This window comes from Phacochoerus africanus, chromosome 8, assembly GCF_016906955.1.
Source record: "Phacochoerus africanus isolate WHEZ1 chromosome 8, ROS_Pafr_v1, whole genome shotgun sequence".
Lineage (NCBI taxonomy): Eukaryota > Metazoa > Chordata > Mammalia > Artiodactyla > Suidae > Phacochoerus > Phacochoerus africanus.
This window is the reverse complement of record NC_062551.1, coordinates 42353581-42374901: the sequence shown is the minus strand read 5'-3', so window position 1 is coordinate 42374901 and position 21321 is coordinate 42353581. Positions and strand designations below refer to the sequence as shown.

Below are 21321 nucleotides of genomic sequence, written 5' to 3'. Positions count from 1 at the left end.
CTTAACCCACTGAGTGAGGCCAGAAATAAAACCCACATCCTCATGGATACTAGTCAGGTTCTTAACCTGCTGAGCTACAGCTGGAACTCCAACTGTCTTTAATTTAAAATTTAAGATAACTTTATTAAGGAGAACTGATCTAGACATCTGTGCTCCAAATGAATCCATCTTTTATGTAAAAACAGCAGAATAAAAGTTAAGATGGTCAAACAAGGCTGCATCGATTACTCAGTTTCAACTGACGAGAGCACATGTATAGTTTACAGTATAGCTAAGAAGCAGCTTCAACTTTATCATTAAGCCTGTGCATATTTTGAGCTCATTCTATGACATAAAACATTAAACAATGACCATCTCAAGTGAGAAAAGACAGTAAAGCTTACCTTTACTGCTGGCAGCATGTCCAAGGAATCCAGTGTGAACAGCACTAATGCCTGCATCAGCATCATAAACTGATTAAACTGCCATGTCAGACTAAAGAGAAAAGTTGATGTGAAAATGGCAAGAAGTGTCAGCCTCTGTAAAAAGAAAACCTTTGTATAATTTACATGTCTTTAGTAATAAAAAGCCTTGCAGACAAGTTTTCTCAAGAGCAGCCAGTATCTCTATAAGTGAAACAGAAAAACTATAAACTGTTGCTCTGAAAACTCTTGCATTTGTTATTTAAGCTCTAAACATCCTAAAGTGATACTTTGCATATAAATGTCCACATACGGTATGTGTACTCCATACTGTTATGGAGGTGATAAAGCACCAAATCACATCTCAAGAGCAATGGCTTAAAAATTCTGACAGTTTTGCAGAAATTGTGTGGGTTTGCTGCAACTACTTAAGGGCAGATAATACAGAGTACATTTTTAACATCAAAAGAGAAAACATTTTCTTTGCAAAGTTGGAGAACGTTTACAAAAGGAAAATTTAACTCAAGTTTAAAAATTGGTCATGGAATAAGAACTATTAACTATGAATATCACATTTTCTGAAGCTTCTTAGATAAAACTGGAGTACTAAAAATATAGACAAAGTCTTATAAAACTTACTTGAGAAAGAGGCTGCAAGTTTGGCCTCAGGAAATAGGTAATTGCTGCTATCTGAATTGCAAAGAATGGCAGCGCCCAATTCTCTCTCAGTGGGATGGTAAATTCAACCCTTGTGGTATCTATTCTGCACAAAGATAACACAAAGGGCCAAAGCAGTCATTTTTACTGTCATTACCTCAAAGATTTCCTAAAGTGAAAGATATATTACATGAAGTATATTTAGGTTTTGGTTACTGGTTCTCAATTTGTCCTTGTCATCATCATCCCTGTAACATAAAAATGGCATTGAGAAAATTTAAGTTAACTGTCCACAGGTATGCAGTTAGCTAAGTGGCAGAATTAGAGTTCAAACTCATGTCACTGTGACTCCTAAACCACTAATGTTCGTGTCAAACTGCCTCATACTTTTATTTCTCTCCAATTTTACTAAGGCTAACTGGCAACATTTTGCATTCTCCCTTTTCTGTATTTCTTCAGTGCTTTATACTTGTGTCTTAAATTTGTCACTGATAATAATTTTTAAAAGCTCCTTGCCCCCCTAGAGGGCAAGTATAGTTAAGTTTTCGACTTTGTGCACCAGGTACCAAGAACCACCCCTACGCATGCTAGGCATTCAATAAATGTCTTTTATCTACTTTTAGTAGGAACAATAAATTTGACTTCCATTTGGAGTTCCTGTCGTGGCTCAGTGGAAACGAATCTGACTAGTATCCATAAGAATGCAGGTTCGATCCCTGGCCTTGCTCATGGGTTAAGGATCCACGACTGCCGTGAGCTGTGCTGTAAGTCGCAAACGTGGCTCGGATCTGGTGTTGCTGTGGCTGTGGTGCAGGTGGCCAGCCTGGGAACTTTCATGTGCTGCATATGCGGCCCTAAGAAGACAAAAAAAAAAAATTGACTTCCATTTACTCTTAGCAGAAACTAATAGGTAAGATTAAAATGTTAAGAGGCAGCATAACATAGTGGTCTCACACCCTGCATTTGAATTCTGAGCAAGACTTAGCTCTGTGTGTGCATGTGTGTGTATATGCCTTTGTCTATATATACATATATATGCCAATATAAATAGTCTCTTATATATACACACATAACTTAACCTTTTGAGATATACATACATAATACATATATTTATAAAACCTAAATATGTTATGTATATATGCATGTATATATAAAACTTAACCTTTTAAGCTTCAATTACCTCATCTTTACAATGCTAATAATAATAAGAGTATATGCCCTATAGAGTTGTTAAAATAATACATATAAAGCAGGATATAAAGTGCATGGCATATATTAAGCACTCAGTAAGGATATAATAAAAAGTAATTTATTTAGGATTACAACATAAAATCAATACTAGAACTCACTCAAATTTTAACACTGCTACTGAATATTGGTGTTGTTTCTATAGGTTAAGCAATAATTCAATATATTTTGAATATTTTTAAAAAGTGTTATTTCATAATATTCTGATATTGAGAAATTAATAGATATTAATTTAATAATATAAGAGCTTCCTTGATTTGTACAGTGCTTTCTGCTTTGCTAATTATGGGCTGCATATAATCCTACAAAGGCTGGGGAAAAAAGATATTATTAAATCTTTTAAGAGATAAGATATGTGGCACAGCAAGCTGGCAACAGCACGGATAATTCTCTTGATTTACAATTCAGTGTTTTGTTCCTAAGCTGTCAATATATATAAGTAGGACTCTCTACCTTACTAAATGAGACACATTCCGCTAGGTATTCCAAAGAAAAAATATTCCCATACAAATGTGGCCAAACAACTTTCTTTAAACTGGAAATGAAATAACTTCACTTTAATTTACATTTTATTTTATTGTTTGTTTGTTTGAAATTTTTTTTTTTTTTTGGTTACACCCCGGCATATGTAAGTTTCCAGGCCAGGGACTGAATCCGAGCTGCAGCTGTGACCTACACCAGAGCTGTGGCAATGCTGGATCCTTAGCCTACTACTGTGCCAGGCTAGGAACTAAACCCGTGCCTCCACAGTGACCCAAGACTCTGCAATCTGATTCTTTTTTTTTTTTTAATTTAATTAATTAATTAATTAATTTTTTCTCTTTTTGCTATTTCTTGGGCTGCTCCCACGGCATATGGAGATTCCCAGGCTAGGGGTCCAGTTGGAGCTGTAGCCACCGGCCTACGCCAGAGCCACAGCAACGCGGGATCCGAGCCGTGTCTGCAACCTACACCACAGCTCACGGCAACGCCGGATCCTTAACCCACTGAGCAAGGGCAGGGACCGAACCCGCAACCTCATGGTTCCTAGTCGGATTCGTTAACCACTGCACCACGACGGGAACTCCTGCAGTCTGATTCTTAACCCACTGAGCCACAGTGGGAACTCCTCCAACTTACATTTTAGAAAGGGAGAAAGGAGTACGGACTCCAACTCACCTATTGGTGACATACCAGAAAGCTGCTAATAGTCCTGATAGCCACGTACCACTCAGGAGCCAGCTGGTTATATAAAGAGCTGTGACATAGATTGCTTGGAGTCCAAATAAGGTGTAAATATAAAAATAAACTGGCTCTAAATATTTCTGTAAAAGAGAACAATAAAAAAAAGGTCTCTTAGAGAAGCCTTACTCCTTCTCATTGCAATTTAAAAAATACGACAGTAGAAATTTAATATTCAGAAACTGGGCATTAATTTCAAGAAATAAGCCTATATTACTCCTTCCCATGTAAATGGGGTGGCAGCCTTTCTTCTTACTATCAAGAGGAGAGGAGGGAAGGGAGTCTTCAGTTCTCCGCTTCATTTTTCAGATGAGTTTTACACCTCATTGTTACCTTATTCATGTGAGATTTGCTAGTGATTTGCTAGTTTTCCAGGTTTTGGTTTTTTTTTTAAATTTCAAAGACAAATGAGTAGTAATTCTGTATTTCCAAATGAAAATATGTATCAGCTTCTAGACTGCATGCTTATTAGCCTGGAAGCATCTGTATGCAAAAAATACCTTAGAAAAGATAAATAAAAAGCAAAATTCACAATATGTATAGGGAAAGTTAGGATACTGTTTTTACGAAGCCAGCTGAAGATAAGAAAAAACATGTGAAACGTTCAACTTAAAATGGCAGACTCTGACTTTCATCTGATATTAAATTCATTGTCACAGAATGCAACATACCTGTATGGGTAGAACTCTATATAAAATACCGAGAAAAACCTCTTGGTAAATATTCATTCGTTGAAGGAGGTTAATTGTCCTCATAGATTCGGTTTTGTTATCATATATTAAGCCATGAAAACCTAAGATTGATATTTGAAAAGTCAGGAAAAAATAATTACAATTACAATTATTTGTTCAAAACCATTCAAGGACTCTTTAGAATATGCCAGAGAATGTGCTAGGCATTGGGGATATAACAGTAAGCAAAAAACAGCCCTGCCCCTAAGGAGCTTACTGTATATTAGAGGGACATGATTTACATGTTTACATAACTTTGGTGATAAAACAGAAGAGCCACATGGTTCTTCTACAGAAATGTGAACAAGAGGGTTTTATATTTCCCCACCCTGCCTTCCTGCCAATGAGACCTGTGGTACCTCCTTTGGGAGAGCATTTGAAGCCCCGCCGCCCCGCCCCCCACCACTCCCTGGGGATGGGTCTGGCCATCTGACTTGCTCTGACCAACAGCAAGTGAGCGGATGTGACACATATCACATCTGAGCAGAATCTTTAAGAGACAGTGCATGTTTCCACCAGCAATCTTGCTCTTTCTCTCAGCCGTAATAACGTGTTCTGCATAGGGGCTGGACAATAAAAGCGAGAAATGAATCTGTGGTTAAATAGAATTCCATTGCTAGATTGAGGTCATTTACTACTGCAACCAAGCTGACCAACTAACAGAAGGTATGACTAGATGGTTCACAGAAGAAAACACGCACACCGTCTTCACGCAGATGATAAGAGGCTCTACGTCACTCCTGCTGGAGCTGCAAATGAAAACTACACTGAGGTACCATTTCTTAGCTATCAGCTTGGGGAAAAAAATCAAGGAGTGTGACAGCATACTCTGTTGGTGAGGCTGTAAGGCCCTTTCATAAACGATGGTTGGGAATGCACAAGGGTATTATCCCTATGGAGGAGAAGTGGGCAATGCCCAGCCAAATGACATGTGCACTGACTCTCTGACAGCAGGAAGCCCACGTCTAGGAATAGGTTCCAAAGACAGACTGGCAAAAAGACAAAATGACACAGGTACAAGGTCATTCATGCAGTGCCACCTGTAAAAGCAAAAGATCAGAAACAACCCAAAAGTCCATCAATAAGAGGTATTTGGGACTGAACGGGGTTCTCTCAAATTCCTGTGTTGAAGCCCTAATCCCAGTGTGTCTGCATTTGGATAGGGCTTTTAAGGAGGTAACAAAGGTTAAGTGAGGTTGCAGGATGGGGCCTTATTCTGATAGGACAGGTGTACTTAGAAGAAGAGGAACAAACTGACAACAGAGGGCTGGCTCTCTGTGTGCATACACACGCAGAGGAAGGCCATGTAAGGACATAGCAAGAAGGTGGCCATCTACAAAGCCAGAAAGAGGCTTTGCCAGAAACCAACTCCCACAGTACCTTGATGGTTGACTTCTGACCTCCAGAACTGAAAAAAAAATAAATTTGTACTGTGTCAGCCCCTGGACTGTTGTCACGGCAGTCCTACTAGGCTAATAGAGGAGTGTTACGGCTTCGTGTTTGTGGGCTCCCTAAATTCCTGTTGAAGCCCTAAGTCCCCCAGTGTGATGGCATTTGAAGATGAGGCCTCTGGGAGGTAATGAGGTAGAGACAGAGGTCATAAAAGGGGGCCCTCCTGATGGGATTAGAGCGCCTCTCAGGAGAGACAACGGAGAGCTTGCTCTCTGTCCTCCCTGGGGGGACTCGAAGAGAGGCCATCTGCAAGCCAGGAAGAGAGCCTGCACTAGAACCACGCCACGCTGCCACGCTGATCTCAGACTTCCAGCCTTCAGAACTGGGAGAGAGTAAGTTTCTGTTTTTCAAGACACCCAGTCTAGGGTAGTTTGTTACGGCAGCCTGAGCTGACAAAGACAAGAAGGCTACTTGGATCAAGTTTGGTTACCCACAAAAAGGAGAACTACATAACTGCAAATAAATAAATAAACAAAGAAGGAATATCACTACACTCTGCAGTGATCAAGATTTCAGTTAAGGAGTTCTCGTCACAGCTTGGCAGAAATGACTGACTCGCATCCATGAGGACGCAGGTTTGATCCCTGGCCTCCCTCAGTGGGTTAAGGATCTGTGAGCTGTGGTGTAGGTCACAGATGCAGCTTGGATCTCATGTTGCTGTGGCTGTGGCGGAGGCCAGCAGCTACAGCTCTGATTGGACCCCTAGCCTGGGAACCTCCACATGCTGCAGGTGCCGCCCTAAAAAGACCAAGAAGAAAAAAAAAGATTTCGGTTAAGTGAAAAAAGCAAAAAAGAGAACAGTGTATAGAGTAAGCAGGGACTTTCTGTAATAAAGGGGGAAATGTGAATAAAGTATTTATTTATATTGAAAATATTACCTGTAGAGGAATAAACCAAAAACTAATAAAAATAGTTACCGAAAGGGTGAGGAAAGAAACAGGGTGGAGGGAACAGGGATCGAGGGAGACGCTCCTGAATGCTCCCTGTTTTATAGTCTTGACTTTGGAACCATGTAAACTTTAAATAAGTAAAAAAAAAAAAAAAAAGTATAAGAATTTTTTTACAACGAAATTCCTGAAAACCAAAAGCAAGATAAAACAAATAAACCTACTGAGTTGGTAGCTTGTTTACACAAAAAGAACTCTTTCCAGCATTCCTGGGAATAGAGGAATGTGTCTGTTAAGTCTCTAGTAGGTAATACCCTAGGACAATCATACTTTTAGTAGCAATATTACCACTGCTACTACCTTCAAAGTGTTATAGACAGTAGCATGAAAGAAATAAGTGATGCTGATGTCATAAGAAGCAACATTTTCAACTTAAACAAAAGGATACAAATATAAAGTCAAGAAAGTAAAAAGCTTGTTATCCTCATTTTGAATTAAAAATAGCTATATTTATATTTTCTCTTGGGGGGAAAAAAATCACATTTCCTAGCTCTGCTCATTAAAAAGGTCTGGAAACAAGGACCAACCTAGTAACAACAAGTGCCTCTAGTACCCAGTTTGTGGTCTCCAAACAGCCAGGAAAGAGAAGTGGGGCCCCATGGAGAAACAGCAATTCTAAGTCAGGGGTAGGAAATACAAAATTGGCTTGAAACATCTTTTCACCACAAAAAACAAGGACGTTTTCAAAGACTACTGGGTCATGTCAAAAAGATAGCAGCTGAGAAGTTCCCTTGTGGTGCAGCGGGTTAAGGAATCGATGTTGCCACAGCTGTGGCACAGGCCACAATTATGGTGCAGGTTCAACTTCTGGGCCAGAAATTTCTATGCTGTGGATGGAGCAAAAAAGAAAAGAAAAGAAAAGAAAAGAAACACAACAAAAAGACAGCAGCTGATCTGAAGGGCATCCCAGTGGCCAAAGGTTGGACAATTTGACATAAGAAGAATAATTCGGAGTTCCCAGTTGTGGCGCAGTGGGAAAAAATTCAACTAGTAACCATGAGGATGCAGGTTCGATCCCTGGCCTCGGCGAGTGGGCTAAGAATCCGGCATTGCCCTAAGATGTGGTGTAGACTGCAGACGAGGCTTGGACCCCATGTTGCTGTGGCTATGGTGTAGGTCAGCAGTTATAGTTCCAATTCAATCCCTAGCCTGGGAACTTCCATATGACTCTGGTGTAGCCCTAAAAAGCAAAAAAAAAAAAAAAAAAAGAAGAAGAAGAAGAATGCAAAAGATTGAAACACATCAAAGAGGTTAGTAATCCATGCATTTATGATGATATTTAAAAAGCAAAGCTTTTATGATGCTAGAGAGGTATCTCATTCTAAAACAGAGAGATGATCGATACTTACCCCACCTTTCTTTTAGGAACTGAAATTCTGGACTGCCACATAGTTGATGAGAAATGATTTTCTTTATTACTATTATTATTATTATTCTTTTTTGTCTTTTTGTCTTTTCTGGGGCCGCGCCCGCGGCATATGGAGGTTCCCAGGCTAGGGGTCTAATCCGAGCTGTGGCCGCCAGCCTATGCCAGAGCCACAGCAATGCCAGATCTGAGCCGTGTCCGTGACCTATACCACAGCTCAGGGCAACGCCGGTTCTTTAACCCACTGAGTGAGGCCAGGGATAGAAGCCACATCCAAGTTCCTAGTTGGATTCGTTTCTGCTGCGCCACGATGGGAACTCCGAGAAACCATTTCTTTAGTGGAGAATTCCACCTGATAATGATGGAAGGAACTGCAGAACTAGAATATCACCATGTTATAGTCCTTATGCAACTAACAGATTTAGGTAATGATCATCAGTGGTAATAAACCATTAGGTGAAAGGCTAATTGAGAGGCTAATGGATGGATTAGTCTTCATCCCAAAAGAGAAAGGGCTTAAGTGCATTATGTACACCGTGAGGCGGAAGTATACACTACCACCTGGGAAGTACTCTTGCCAAAAAGCAGAACTGATAATCTGAGCAAATCTCTACATCTAACTGCCAATTAAGAAGGAATTCAGGCAGCAGAGAAAACACTGAATGGCACCAGTGGGGCTCCAGCAAAATCCAGAAAGTGGAAAGCTCTCAGACAAAGCAGTCAGTGTTTTCAACAAAGAATTACAAGGAAAAAAGATGGAAAGAAATCCACAGATTAAAAGCAACAAAGAGACACAGCAAATAACTACAGTGTATGAGCTTTATTGGATCCCAAGAACTACATTAAAAATCTATAAGACAATCAGGAAAATAAGAATACCAAGTGGATATGTGACATTAAGTAATATTTTTTCTTTCTTCATTTTTGGCTGCCCCACAGTGTAGGGAGCTTCCGGGCAAGGGATCAGATCTGAGCTGCAGACTTGACCTAAGCTGAAGCTGCAATGCCTGGCTGGGGATCCAGCCCTCATCCCAATGCTCCCAAGACACTGCCAATCCCACTGTGCCACAATGGGAGCTCCATTAAGTGCTTTTCTTTCTTTCTTTTCTTTTCTTTTTCTTTCTTTCTTTCTTTTTTTTTTTTTTTTTTGGTCTTTTTGTCTTTTTAGGGCCACACCTGCGGCATATGGAGGTTCCCAGGCTAGGGGTCCAATCAGAGCTGTAGCTGCCAGCCTACACCAGAGCCACAGCAACATGGGATCCAAGCCACATCTGTGACCTACACCACAGTTCACGGCAACGCAGGATCCTTAACCCACTGAGCAAGGCCAGGGAATCGAACCTACATCCTCATGGATGCTAGTTGGGATCTAAGCCACGACAGGAACTCCATTAAGTAATTTCTTAATTGTGATCAGGATAACACGGTTATGTTTATAAAAGGGAGTTGCCATACTTTACAGAAATATACTGATATATTTAGAGGTGAAGCAATATGATGTCTTGGAGTTATCTGAAAATAAAATAATCCCAGTTAAGGATAGGGGCAGAGAGGAAACAATATTGGTCATGAGTTGGTAACCTTGTAGTTGGGTGGTATATAAGTGTTAATCCATTAGAGGATCCACTCTACCTTTTTATATATTTTATATATTCTTTCTAAAAGAATAACCTTAACAAAGGACTTAAATAAACTGAAACCAATCAAGCACGAGTTTAGTGATACTTAGAAAGAACATACTCACTATTCACCTTTAAAGCAGAGTTTCTCAATTTCAACACCATTGGTATTTTGACATTCTGATCCCGATAATTCTCTGGGGGTGGGGTGGGGGTACTGCCCGGAGCACGCAAGACATTTGGCAGCATCTCTGCCCTCATTAAATTCCAATAGCACACTCCCACACACCCGCCACCAAGCTGTGACAGTCAAAACTCTCTGGACATTCCAGGGGATATAACTGCTTTAAGCGGTTCTTAAAGCAGTAAGAACCACTGCTTTAGTGAATGCTAGAGAAACCACTCATAATTTTGAGAGCTGGTAAAAAACAGTGGATTCTCATTATTCACCATAGGTATGTTCTGTAAAATTGCAGTGAAAATTGTACTAGCAATACTGAACTAGGGTAAGGTTCCTACAAGCCTCAGGTCATGCATTTTTATCAGCTCATCAACACATGAACTTAATTAATGAGTTTTGTTGACTCATTAACATTTAACTCTTGGCCAACTGATGCCTGAACAAAACTTCTCTCTGTATGCCTTCGCCATGGCCTTCGTGCACTTAGGAAGACTAGGCAGAACTTCAGCACTATGTTTGGGGGCCACTTTAAACAGCAAAATCAGAGTTCCCATTGTGGCTCAGCGGAAATGAACCCAACTAGTATCCATGAGGATGTGGTTTTGATCCCTGGCCTCGCTCAGTGGGTTTAAGGACCCAGCATTGCCGTGAGCTGTGGTGTAGCTCGCAAACACGGCTTGGATCTGGAGTTGCTGTGGCTGTGGCATAAGCCAGCAGCAGCAGCTCCAATTCGACCCTTAATCCAGGAAATTCCATATGCCAACCTGCGATACTAAAAAAAAAAAAAAAAAAAAAAAAAAAAAAGGCAAAAGCACAAATATGCAAAAAAACCCATGGAACTAGAAACTATCACTATTTGCAGATGACATGATACTATACCTAGAGAATCCTAAAGACTACCAGAAAACTGTTAGAGCTCATCCATGAATTTGGCAAAGTCTCAGGATACAAATTTAATACACAGAAATCGACAGCATTTCTATACACTAACAATGAAAGATCAGAAAGAGAAATTAGGGAAGCAATCCCGTTTACCATCGCATCCAAAAGAATAAAATACCTAGGGGTAAACCTACCTAAAGAGACAAAAGACCTATGCTCTGAAAACTGTAAGACACTGATAAAAGAAATCAAAGATGACACAAATAGATGGAAAGACATACCCCATGCTCTTGGATTGGAAGAGTTAATATTATCAAAATGACTATACTACCCAAGGCAATCCCTATCAAATTACCAAGGACATTTTTCACAGAACTCAAACAAAATATTTTAAAGTTTGTTTGCAAGCACAAAAGACCCAGAATAGCCAAAAACATCCTGAAAAAGAAAAATGGAGCTGGAGGAATCAGGCTCCCGGACTTCTGACTATACTACAAAGCAACAATCATCAAAAACGTATGGTACTGGCACAAAGACAGAAATAGAGATCAGTGGAACAGGACAGAAAGCCCAGAACTGAACCCACGCACCTACAGCCAACTCATCTGTGACAAAGGACGCAAGAATATACAATGGAGAAAAGACAGCTTGTTCAATAAGTGGTGCTGGGAAAACTGGACAGCCACATGGAAAAGAATGAAATTAGATCACTCCCTGACACCATACACAAAAAGAGACTCCAAATGGATTAAAGACCTAGATATAAGACCAGACACTATCACACTCTCAGAGGAAAACATAGGCCAAACACTCTCTGACGTAAACCACAGCAACATCTTCTCAGATCCACCTCTGAGAGTCATGACAGTAAAAACAAAAATAGGCAAATGGGACCTAATCAAACTCAAAAGTTTCTGCACAGCAAAGGAAACCCTAAACAAAACGAAAAGACAACCCACAGCGCAGGAGATAATCTTTACAAATGAATCAACTGACAAGGGATTCATCTCCAAAATTTATAAACACCTCCTGCAGCTCCATACCAAAAAAACAACCCCATCAAAAAAGGGGCAGAAGACCTAAACAGACAGTTCTCCAAAGAAGACATACAGATGGTCAAAAAACACATGAAAAGATGTTCAACATCACTCATTCCTGGAGAACTGCAGATCAAAACCCACTATGAGGTACCACCTTACACCAGCCAGAATGGCCATCATCCAAAAGTCTACAAACAAGAAGTGCTGGAGAGGGTGTGGAGAAAAAGGAACCCTATTACACTGTTGGTGGGATTGTAAATTGGTGCAACCACTGTGGAACGCAGTATGGAGATGCCTCAGAAAATTAAACATAGAACTACCATTTGATCCCACCCCTGGGCATCTATCCAGAGAAAACCATGACTCGAAAAGACACATGTACTCTGATGGTCATTGCAGCACTGTATACAATGGCCAAGACATGGAAACAACCTAAATGTCCACTGACAGAGGAGTGGATCAAGAAGATGTGGTATATATACACAATGGAATATTACTCAACCATTAAAAGGAACGAAACACCAGCATTTTTAGCAACATGGATGGACCTAGAAATTATCATGCTGAGTGAAGTCAGCCATACAATGAAATACCAACATCAAATGCTTTCACTGACATATGGAATCTGAAAAAAGGACAGACTGAACTTCTTTGCAGAACAGATGCTGACTCACAGACACTGAAAAACTTATGGTCTCCAGAGGAGACAGTTTGGGAGGTGGGGAGATGTGCTTGGGTTGTGGGATGGAAATCCTGTGAAATTGGATTATGATGATCATTATACAACTACAGATGTGATAAATTCACTGAGTAATAAATAAATAATACACATCTGGAAAAAAACAAAACAAAACCTGGAACTAGACAGACTGTGAAAAGGACTCTGTAGTCTGAGAGCTGACACAAGATGGCATCAGCTGTTCAAACTCAGCTGGGAACATACATGTCTGGCAACTGAAAATTTCCCCTGCTCTGCACACGCCTGGGAATGACTGTGAAAGTCCCATAAAGACTGATTCTGAAGTTACAACTAAATTTCAGTGAGTAGGTGGAGTTGCAAATATGGAATCCATGAATAACAAGGATCAACTGTATGGAGAAAAAAAATCAATACTTATCCTTCCTGTTTTAATAAACTGTACCTCAGGCTAATCAAATAGCTGATGATAAAAAGCTTTTCCATCTAACAGAGTTCCAGCTAATTAATATAGGACAAATGAGAGTCACTTTTGTAACTCTACTGAAATGAGGATATGAGAAATAATCATCAACGGCTGCTAAAACCCTTTAAGTGAAGGGTTGGTGGATAATTAACCTTATTATTATTATGTGTGAAGGCAACTATCTACACAGAAACCAAATGATGAACTTTTATGGCACAAAAAGAAAGGCAACCAAAATTTCATGTCTCCTATTGTGATACAATTAGAACATCACCCATGAAGAATTCTTGCCAAAAATATGCCTGAACCCAAACACAGCCTAGAAAAGGGCAATTCTCTGTTGTGTGCACCCAGGTTAAGCATGTCGAGCATATGTTAAGTGGGAGATGCTCCCTGTGGCGGTTTCCATTAGGTGGAGTAAAGGTAAAGAGAATGAGGTCCAAACCACTTAGGAAGCATGAAAATGTGGGGAAATGATCATGGCAAAATCAAGGCCTGAGTGGGGGCCCTGGGAACAAAAAGGACAACTGCCACTCTCATCTGTTTTACCAAAATGCCTCCTGCTTTTAGACAATACTCCTTTTACCTACAAAGAGCTCTTTCAAAATGATCATGAAAAAGAAATCAACAGTACAACCAGCATACAGATAATTTAGGATGGAGTAGAGCTGAGAAGCAAGGAGACAAGAATTACATAAAACATTATGTAACTTCTGCCGGGGCAAAACATTTCCATGGATTGATTATGTCGCCAAGGAGAAATCTACACAAGTTCTTAAAAGCATTTAAAATATCTTAGTGCAAAAGTTATGTTTTGGCTGAAATACTGAAAAGAATGCAGTAGGCCCAAATAAAACTATTAGTTGTAATTACCTTGCATGAGAGTTGGAGCCTGCAACATCTGCTTGTAGTAGGAGTAATACAGTCCACATTCTGTTCTGAATGAGATTTCTCGCTCCACTTCCTGAAACAAAGTTAGGTCTACTGGGTTTACATGACCTAGATTTGTTTAAACAGCTATTGTGGAAACAGGATACAGAACTACAACTTAAACAGAAAAAAAGAGAAACTCCAAAAATATAGCCTTAAAGAATCATGGCAAATAAAAACAATAGAAGGCTGATCATTATGGATGCTGGGTGTATATCATGGGGATTTATTTTACTATTCTATGTTTGTGGATGTTTAAGATTTTCTATAACAAATCGTTTTTCTAAAATGGAGACAACTAGCTCCATTTAAGTTGATGCTTCAGTTAACATTTTTCTTTTATCCCCTTCAAGTTAAAACCTTAAAAAAATTAGCACAATTCTTATGTAATAAGATACAAAAGAGCAACGAGTATTAAAAAAAATAACTCTCAAATAAAAACAACTATAATTGCACTAGACACCTGCCTAAAAGCTAACATTTTATATGATTAATAATTTTCCTTTTATTCTAAGAGCACAAGTATTCTTAGCAAAATGGGACACACCTTCCACACGAGCATGTTACTTTGACAAGTGGAAACTTGGTGGGAAGATGTTCATATAGGAAAACGGAAACAGGGAATATTAAACTGCTTTCACATACTCATTTTATAAGAACTGAAAACTAAAGGAAGTTATTAGTCAATTCGGCTATAAAATGCTTTTATGAAATCTAAAATTTAAATCCAATAAGATAGAATATAGAGACAACTGGTAATGAGCATGAGGAAGACTTTCCGGAATAACCCTATTAATACTCTTAGGTCCTATATATTATGTGTATGTGTGTATCTATAGATACACGTATATAACAGTTTAATGAACATAAAATTATAACCTATGTCATTATAGATTCTTTTAGACCAGTGTTCAAAAAACCATGTTCTAAAACTCACAACACATTGTCTAAAATGTACTGACATCTAAGTTTTTTCCTATTATAGCAGATCCATATCCACGAACCCAACTAACTTTACTCGAGGGAGATGGTAAACATTGAACATCTTACTTTCTAGCAGATAATAAACTTCCTTTAGCATTTCTTTTTTTGTCATTTTTAGGGCTACAGGTTCGGCATATGCAAGTTTCCAGGATAGGGGTCAAATTGGAGCTATAGCTGCAGGCCTACACTACAGCTCAGGGCAACACCAGATCCCTAGCCCATTGAGCATGGTCAGGGATCAAACCCGCATCGTCGTGGATACTAGTCAGGTTCGTTACTGCTGAGCCACAATGGGAACTCTATTTTTAACACATCTTTGTTTTCCCCTTCCTCCAAATATTTTTCAAATAGTAATAAACATTTCATTAAAAGAACCACTCATGGGAGTTCTCTTGTGGTGCAGCAGGTTAAGGATCCTGTGTTGTCCATGCAGCAGCTCGGGTTCGATCCCTCCCCTGGCCTGGGAACTTCCATATGCAGCAGGCATGACTGAAAAAACAAAAAGACCCACTCATGCTGTTTATCCTCAGACGTGGAAATGATTTTAATATATTTCCTTCTACTCTTTAGATACTTAAAGAAATATTTCTCAGACAATTTAAAAAAATATAATAAATCAATTCATGACTACAGCACTGAAGAAATACTCAATTCAGAGTATAAACATCCACGTATTGACCTTGAAACAAACTATTATGTTTCATCATTAAATCTTTTTTAAAAAAGCAAGAAGAGGGATAGAGTAGCGAACCTTCTTATATAATGAGCTTCCACTCAGAAAACAAATTTATCCTTGGGAAATCAAACATAAAAAAAAGGCCCATCGAATTCCGAAATTTAATTTCATTAACACACTTGCTTTATAAAAAGGCCAATAGAAAATGACGTAGCTCTTTTAGCTTTTACATTTGCTACTGATTTGTGTTGTATCTTTCATAGCAGTAAAGACAACGCTTCTCATCAGCTGTCTTAATCCATTCACCTTTACACTCTGGGAAAACTGCTTCATTCGTTGTGATAACATAAAACTAAATTGGTATCCCCTGTTTCTAGAATGTTCAACCTCCTTGGTCAAGTAACCACAGAAGCTGTATGACGTTAACTAAGCAAACATTAGCTTTGTCCACACAAACAAGAAAAAAAAAATGACATTTAATTACATTCCTTTCCTTCTGTCCCGCTGCCTTAAAGTGTTCAAAGTATGGCTGCCTTTGACTAAATATTTTAACATCAAATTCACATGCCCAAACCAAAGTGGAGAACTCAGGCATTCACTCACATGGTGGGGGCTGCCTATTCAACACAGTTCTAAGAATGAAAGCCAAGACTGACTTCATAAAGATGGGGGGAAAGAAAAAAAAAACACTGCTCAAAGTACTAAAAGCAGAAAGCTACTTGTGTGCCCCATCTCTCTCTCCTTAACCCAGGAGATGTGTAAAGAACAGAGGGGATCCTGCTTAATAAAAATGCATTTCAACATGATTAATTGGTAATCCTGGCACCAGCTGTAGAGAACCAAATGCTATACTTTATTAGACAGACACTTGCAAGTTTTACATCTGCTTCATGCTAAGAGAACATCTGCTTGACTCATTCAAACACTTTTCCAGTTTTACAGCAATTTATACTTTGCCTGGTGGATTGTGCCAATGAAAATGTGCACCAAAAGAAGTTACCCTCTAAAGAATGCAAAATGAACAAATACTCCGGTATTTTAATTTGCATAGGTCCCAAGGAAAAGCAATGTTGAGAATGGGAACATGATCTCTGAAAGTGACAGAAAAAGAGGGGAAAGACAGAAGAATTATATTTTTAAGGAACCGTACAGCTAAAACCATTTAAGCAGTAGTTTAGATAGTAATTTAACAAAAGTGCTAAAAAGAAATAAGCATCAAGAAAAAAAAAATGACAGCTCACAATTAATGATTCCCATCGCCTGGCAACACACACAAAAATAATAAGCCCTTTTAGACAAATGACACCAAATTTGCAAAAGAACCGTATCATTAGTTTTAAAAAAATTAGTAAGTATTTATGTAAATAACTTGCTTATAAAAGCTGCTCCCCCAATAAGTAGGCTGCTGGTAATGGGGACACCACTGCAAAGAAGAACATTAAAGATAGCATTAATATTAGAGATTACAGGAGTTCCCGTAGTGGCACAGTGGTTAACGAATCCAACTAGGAACCATGAGGTTTCGGGTTCGATCCCTGCCCTTGCTCAGTGGGTTAACAATCCGGTGTTGGTCGCAGACGTGGCTCGGATCCCGAGTTGCTGGGGCTCTGGTGTAGGTTGGTGGCTACAGCTCTGATTAGACCCCTAGCCTGGGAACCTCCATATGCCACGGGAGCGGCCCAAGAAATGGCAAAAAGACAAAAAAAAAAAGTAAAGATTACATTAAAGACAAATGTTATCTTTCTGACTTTGGTTAACAAGTCATCTCACCAAGAAGCAGGAGCTCGTAATAGGACAGCTGTTCTTAAAGTTCTGTACAGGGAATCATGCCCTCAGCAAACACATTTAAGGCACATACACGGTTTATTGTCTGGTTAAATGTCCATCTGTTAGGATGGAATGATTCTTGCCCCAGAGTTGATTAAAGCCGTGTCTGAGACTAGGTTGGACTATTGTTTGAACTGACAGCACGAGGCTCACGGTGAAGCACTCACTAGTCATGGTTCTACCAGTAACCACTGGGTGGATTAACCCTATTCCTTCCAAAGACTCCTTGCTTTGCAGGAGCAGTCAGTGGGAAGATGTGCAAGCTCTATGATAACAAAGAAGAGACAATGCTACCATGAGGGGAAAAAAGACAAAAACAACTGAGTGACTTCAGTACTTTTAGCCAAATGAGAATTACCTTTTGTTAACACTGAACATTTATTTGCTGGGGAAACGAAAAGGTGTTAAGAATTCAGTCCTAGATCCCAAGGAGTTTCAGTTTCAATGAGAAAGAAGAATGCATTTTTTTAAAAAGGAAAATTGACTATTCAAGGATAAACAGGTAGCAATTAGGAGTGAATAGCCTTTTCCCTGAACTAGCCTCCCCACTGAATTGTGTGCTAATTGGTCTCTTCCTTCTCCAAACTATCTTCCTCATCCATCCAGCCAGCCATTTGTTCATTCAATAAAATGTACCGACCACCAACTGACAAGCATTCTTTTGCTGGAAGATTCAGTGGAGAACCAAAGAGACAAATCTCTGCATGGAATTTATGATCTACAGCAAAAGAAAACAAATACACAAGTGAAATATAAAAAGGAAAGCAGAGAAGAGGGATAGGGAGGGAAGGGGGGTGGTGTGCTCTGGGAGGTGGGCAGGGAAGGCCTCACCGCGGTAGTGACACCGACCACAGACTGGAAGAGGTAAGACAGTGAGGGGAGCACCTGTCCATAAGACACAACGGCCCACATACACCCTAGAGAACAGCAAGGATGGCAGTGTGGTTTGAGAGGAGGGAACAAAGAAGGGGCAGAAATGGCAGAGAGGCTATAGGGGCAGACGCAGGGGGCGTAACGTGGGGTTAGCTGAGTCCTGGGGCACAAGGATGCTGGGCTTGTACTCGGAACCAGAAGGTGTAAGTTCAGGGAGGTGGGGAGGTCAGGAGTTTGGTTTTAGACGTGGCTGAGTTTGAAAGAGAAGAGTTTTGAAGACACACACTGCCGTACATTTGAAAGAAGAGCACTGGCTTCGGGGTGGAGAATAGACTCCAGGGCGCAGGGGCAAAGCCGGGAAACCAGGAAGGGGGCAGGCGGCTGAAGCGATCTGGACAGAGCAGGCGGAAGCTGCGAGAGGCCATAGGATGCTAGACACTGCCTGAAGAAAATGGATGGGACTTCCTCAAGGATTTAATGTGGGTTTGGAGAGAACAGAAATCCTGACCCTCTGAAGGATGAAGATGCAATTGACAGAGAGGGGGACTGAAGGAGAAACATCTGAAGGCAGGAAAGGTCAGCTGTCTGAGTTTGAACCTGTTAAGTCTGAAATGCCCAGCAACATCCAAACGCAGCTGGTTTAGTAGTGCATCTACTCGATATGAGTTCAGGCAGGGGGGTCTGAGCAGGGGAGAGAGGGTGTTTAAAGCTACAGACAGACTGTTCTTGGAAGTGAGGGTGGACAGAAAAACACAGGAGCTAATTCTTGGGGTTCTCTGCCAATAAGAGGTCACTCTGGAGGCTGAGGAGTGGCCTGTAAAGGAGCCAAAGGATCCACTGGAAAGGCAGGAAGAAACCCAGGAGAGCGTGTGTACTGGAGCCAAGAACAAACGCTAATAGGGCAAGTAAAATGAGGACTGAGAAGTGACCACTAAATTTAGTAACTTGAGGGTCATCTGTGACTTTAACCCAATCTTTTTAGGAGCTGTGCCATGGGGGAAGCCTGGCTGGAGTCAGTGAGAGAGAGAGAGGGAGAAAGAGAGGGAGGGGGAGGGAGAAAGAGAGAATGTGAAGAGAGGAACAGAGACTACCAGCAGACAAATTTTGGGGGTAATTTTGGTGTTAAGGTGAGCAGAAAATGGGACAGCAGCTGCAAGACAAGGTGGGCACAGAGTAGACCTTTCCCCGAGGATGGGAAAAAGAGCAAGAGAGAGAATTACTGCTAGAGCGATGTGGTCCAGCAGAAGAAGGGGGGTAAGTTCTCACACCCACATAAGAAGTTGGCAGGTACATGCGCAGCTCCAGGAAGATACACCTGGAGGCAGGAGAAAGGTCTCTTTAGCTTGCTTCTATCTTCTCAGATGAAGGAGTTCAGACAGACCAATGGAACAGAATAGAGAACCTGGAAATAAACCCTGACACCTATGGTCAATTAATCTTCGACAAGGGAGGCAAGAACATCAAATGGGAAAAAGAAAGTCTATTCAGCAAGCATTGCTGGGAAACCTGGACAGCTGCATGCAAAGCAATGAAACCAGAACACACCCTCACACCATGCACAAAAATAAACTCAAAATGGCTGAAAGACTTAAATATACGACAGGACACCATCAAACTCCTAGAAGAAAACATAGGCAAAACACTCTCTGACATCAACATCATGAATATGTTCTCAGGGCAGTCTCCCAACGCAATCGAAATTAGAGCAAAAATAAACCCATGGGACCTCATCAAACTGAAAAGCTTTTGCACAGCAAAGGAAACCCAAAAGAAAACAAAAAGACAACTTACAGAATGGGAGAAAATAGTTTCAAATGATGCAACCGACAAGGGCTTCATCTCTAGAATATATAAACAACTTATACAACCCAGCAGCAAAAAAGCCAATCAATCAATGGAAAAATGGGCAAAAGACCTGAATAGACATTTCTCCAAAGAAGATATACAGATGGCCAACAAACACATGAAAAAATGCTCAACATCGCTGGTTATAAGAGAAATGCAAATCAAAACTACCATGAGATATCACCTCACACCAGTCAGAATGGCCATCATTAATAAATCCACAAATAACAAGTGCTGGAGGGGCTGTGGAGAAAAGGGAACCCTCCTGCACTGTTGGTGGGAATGTAAACTGGTACAGCCACTATGGAGAACAGTTTGGAGATACCTTAGAAATCTATACATAGAACTTCCATATGACCCCGCAATCCCACTCTTGGGCATCTATCCGGACAAAACTCTACTTAAAAGAGACACGTGCACCCGCATGTTCATTGCAGCACTATTCACAATAGCCAAGACATGGAAACAACCCAAATGTCCATCGACAGAGGATTGGATTCGGAAGATGTGGTATATATACACAATGGAATACTACTCAGCCATAAAAACGAATGACATCATGCCATTCGCAGCAACATGGATGGAGCTAGAGAATCTCATCCTGAGTGAAATGAGCCAGAAAGACAAAGAAAAATACCATATGATATCACTTATAACTGGAATCTAATATCCAGCACAAATGAACATCTCCTTAGAAAAGAAAATCATGGACTTGGAGAAGAGACTTGTGGCTGCCTGATGGGAGGGGGAGGGAGTGGAAGGGATCGGGAGCTTGGGCTTATCAGACACAACTTAGAATAGATTTACAAGGAGATCCTGCTGAATAGCATTGAGAACTTTGTCTAGATACTCATGTTGCAACAGAAGAAAGGGTGGGGGAAAAATGTAATTGTAATGTATACATGTAAGGATAACCTGACCCCCTTGCTGTACAGTGGGAAAATAAAAAAAAAAAAATAATAACTCTATGCTTTTCTCATGTTACTCTGTCTTTTGTCAGTTCAATGTACAGGACTCCACCCAGGGAACCTAGGAGGACAGAAGGAAAAAGAATTTTTTCCTTCCCTACATGGTGAAACATAAGCATTGTCACCAGCTCGACAGTGAAGACGGGGGAAGGTCTGGGGAAGAAGAGGGAAGCAAAGGTTAAAACAGTCACAAGGAGAGCTGTGGAGAAACCAAGTGTTACAGGCCTGTCAGGCAGTGCCTGTTAAAAAGGTACATCTCAAGTCTTCCTTCCTTATTAATTTCAATTTGACAAATTTAAAAATAAATCTT

General features: G+C 40.3%; 1 protein-coding gene across 6 annotated transcripts in view; it reads right to left on the bottom strand.

Moving 5' to 3' along the window:
• The window catches only part of DPY19L3 (dpy-19 like C-mannosyltransferase 3), a 79398-nt gene that overhangs the window by 37528 nt on the left and 20549 nt on the right, over positions 1–21321 (bottom strand). For 5 of the 6 annotated variants that reach the window (XM_047789762.1, XM_047789758.1, XM_047789756.1 and 2 more), the window contains 5 exons: positions 13782–13872; positions 4199–4320; positions 3465–3610; positions 1041–1164; positions 384–518 (listed from right to left, as the gene is read on the bottom strand). In XM_047789762.1, coding sequence (XP_047645718.1) covers positions 384–518; positions 1041–1164; positions 3465–3610; positions 4199–4320; positions 13782–13872 — 618 coding nt within the window. The remainder of the gene's footprint in view (positions 1–383; positions 519–1040; positions 1165–3464; positions 3611–4198; positions 4321–13781; positions 13873–21321) is intronic. The other variant, XM_047789761.1, reaches the window with a different exon arrangement.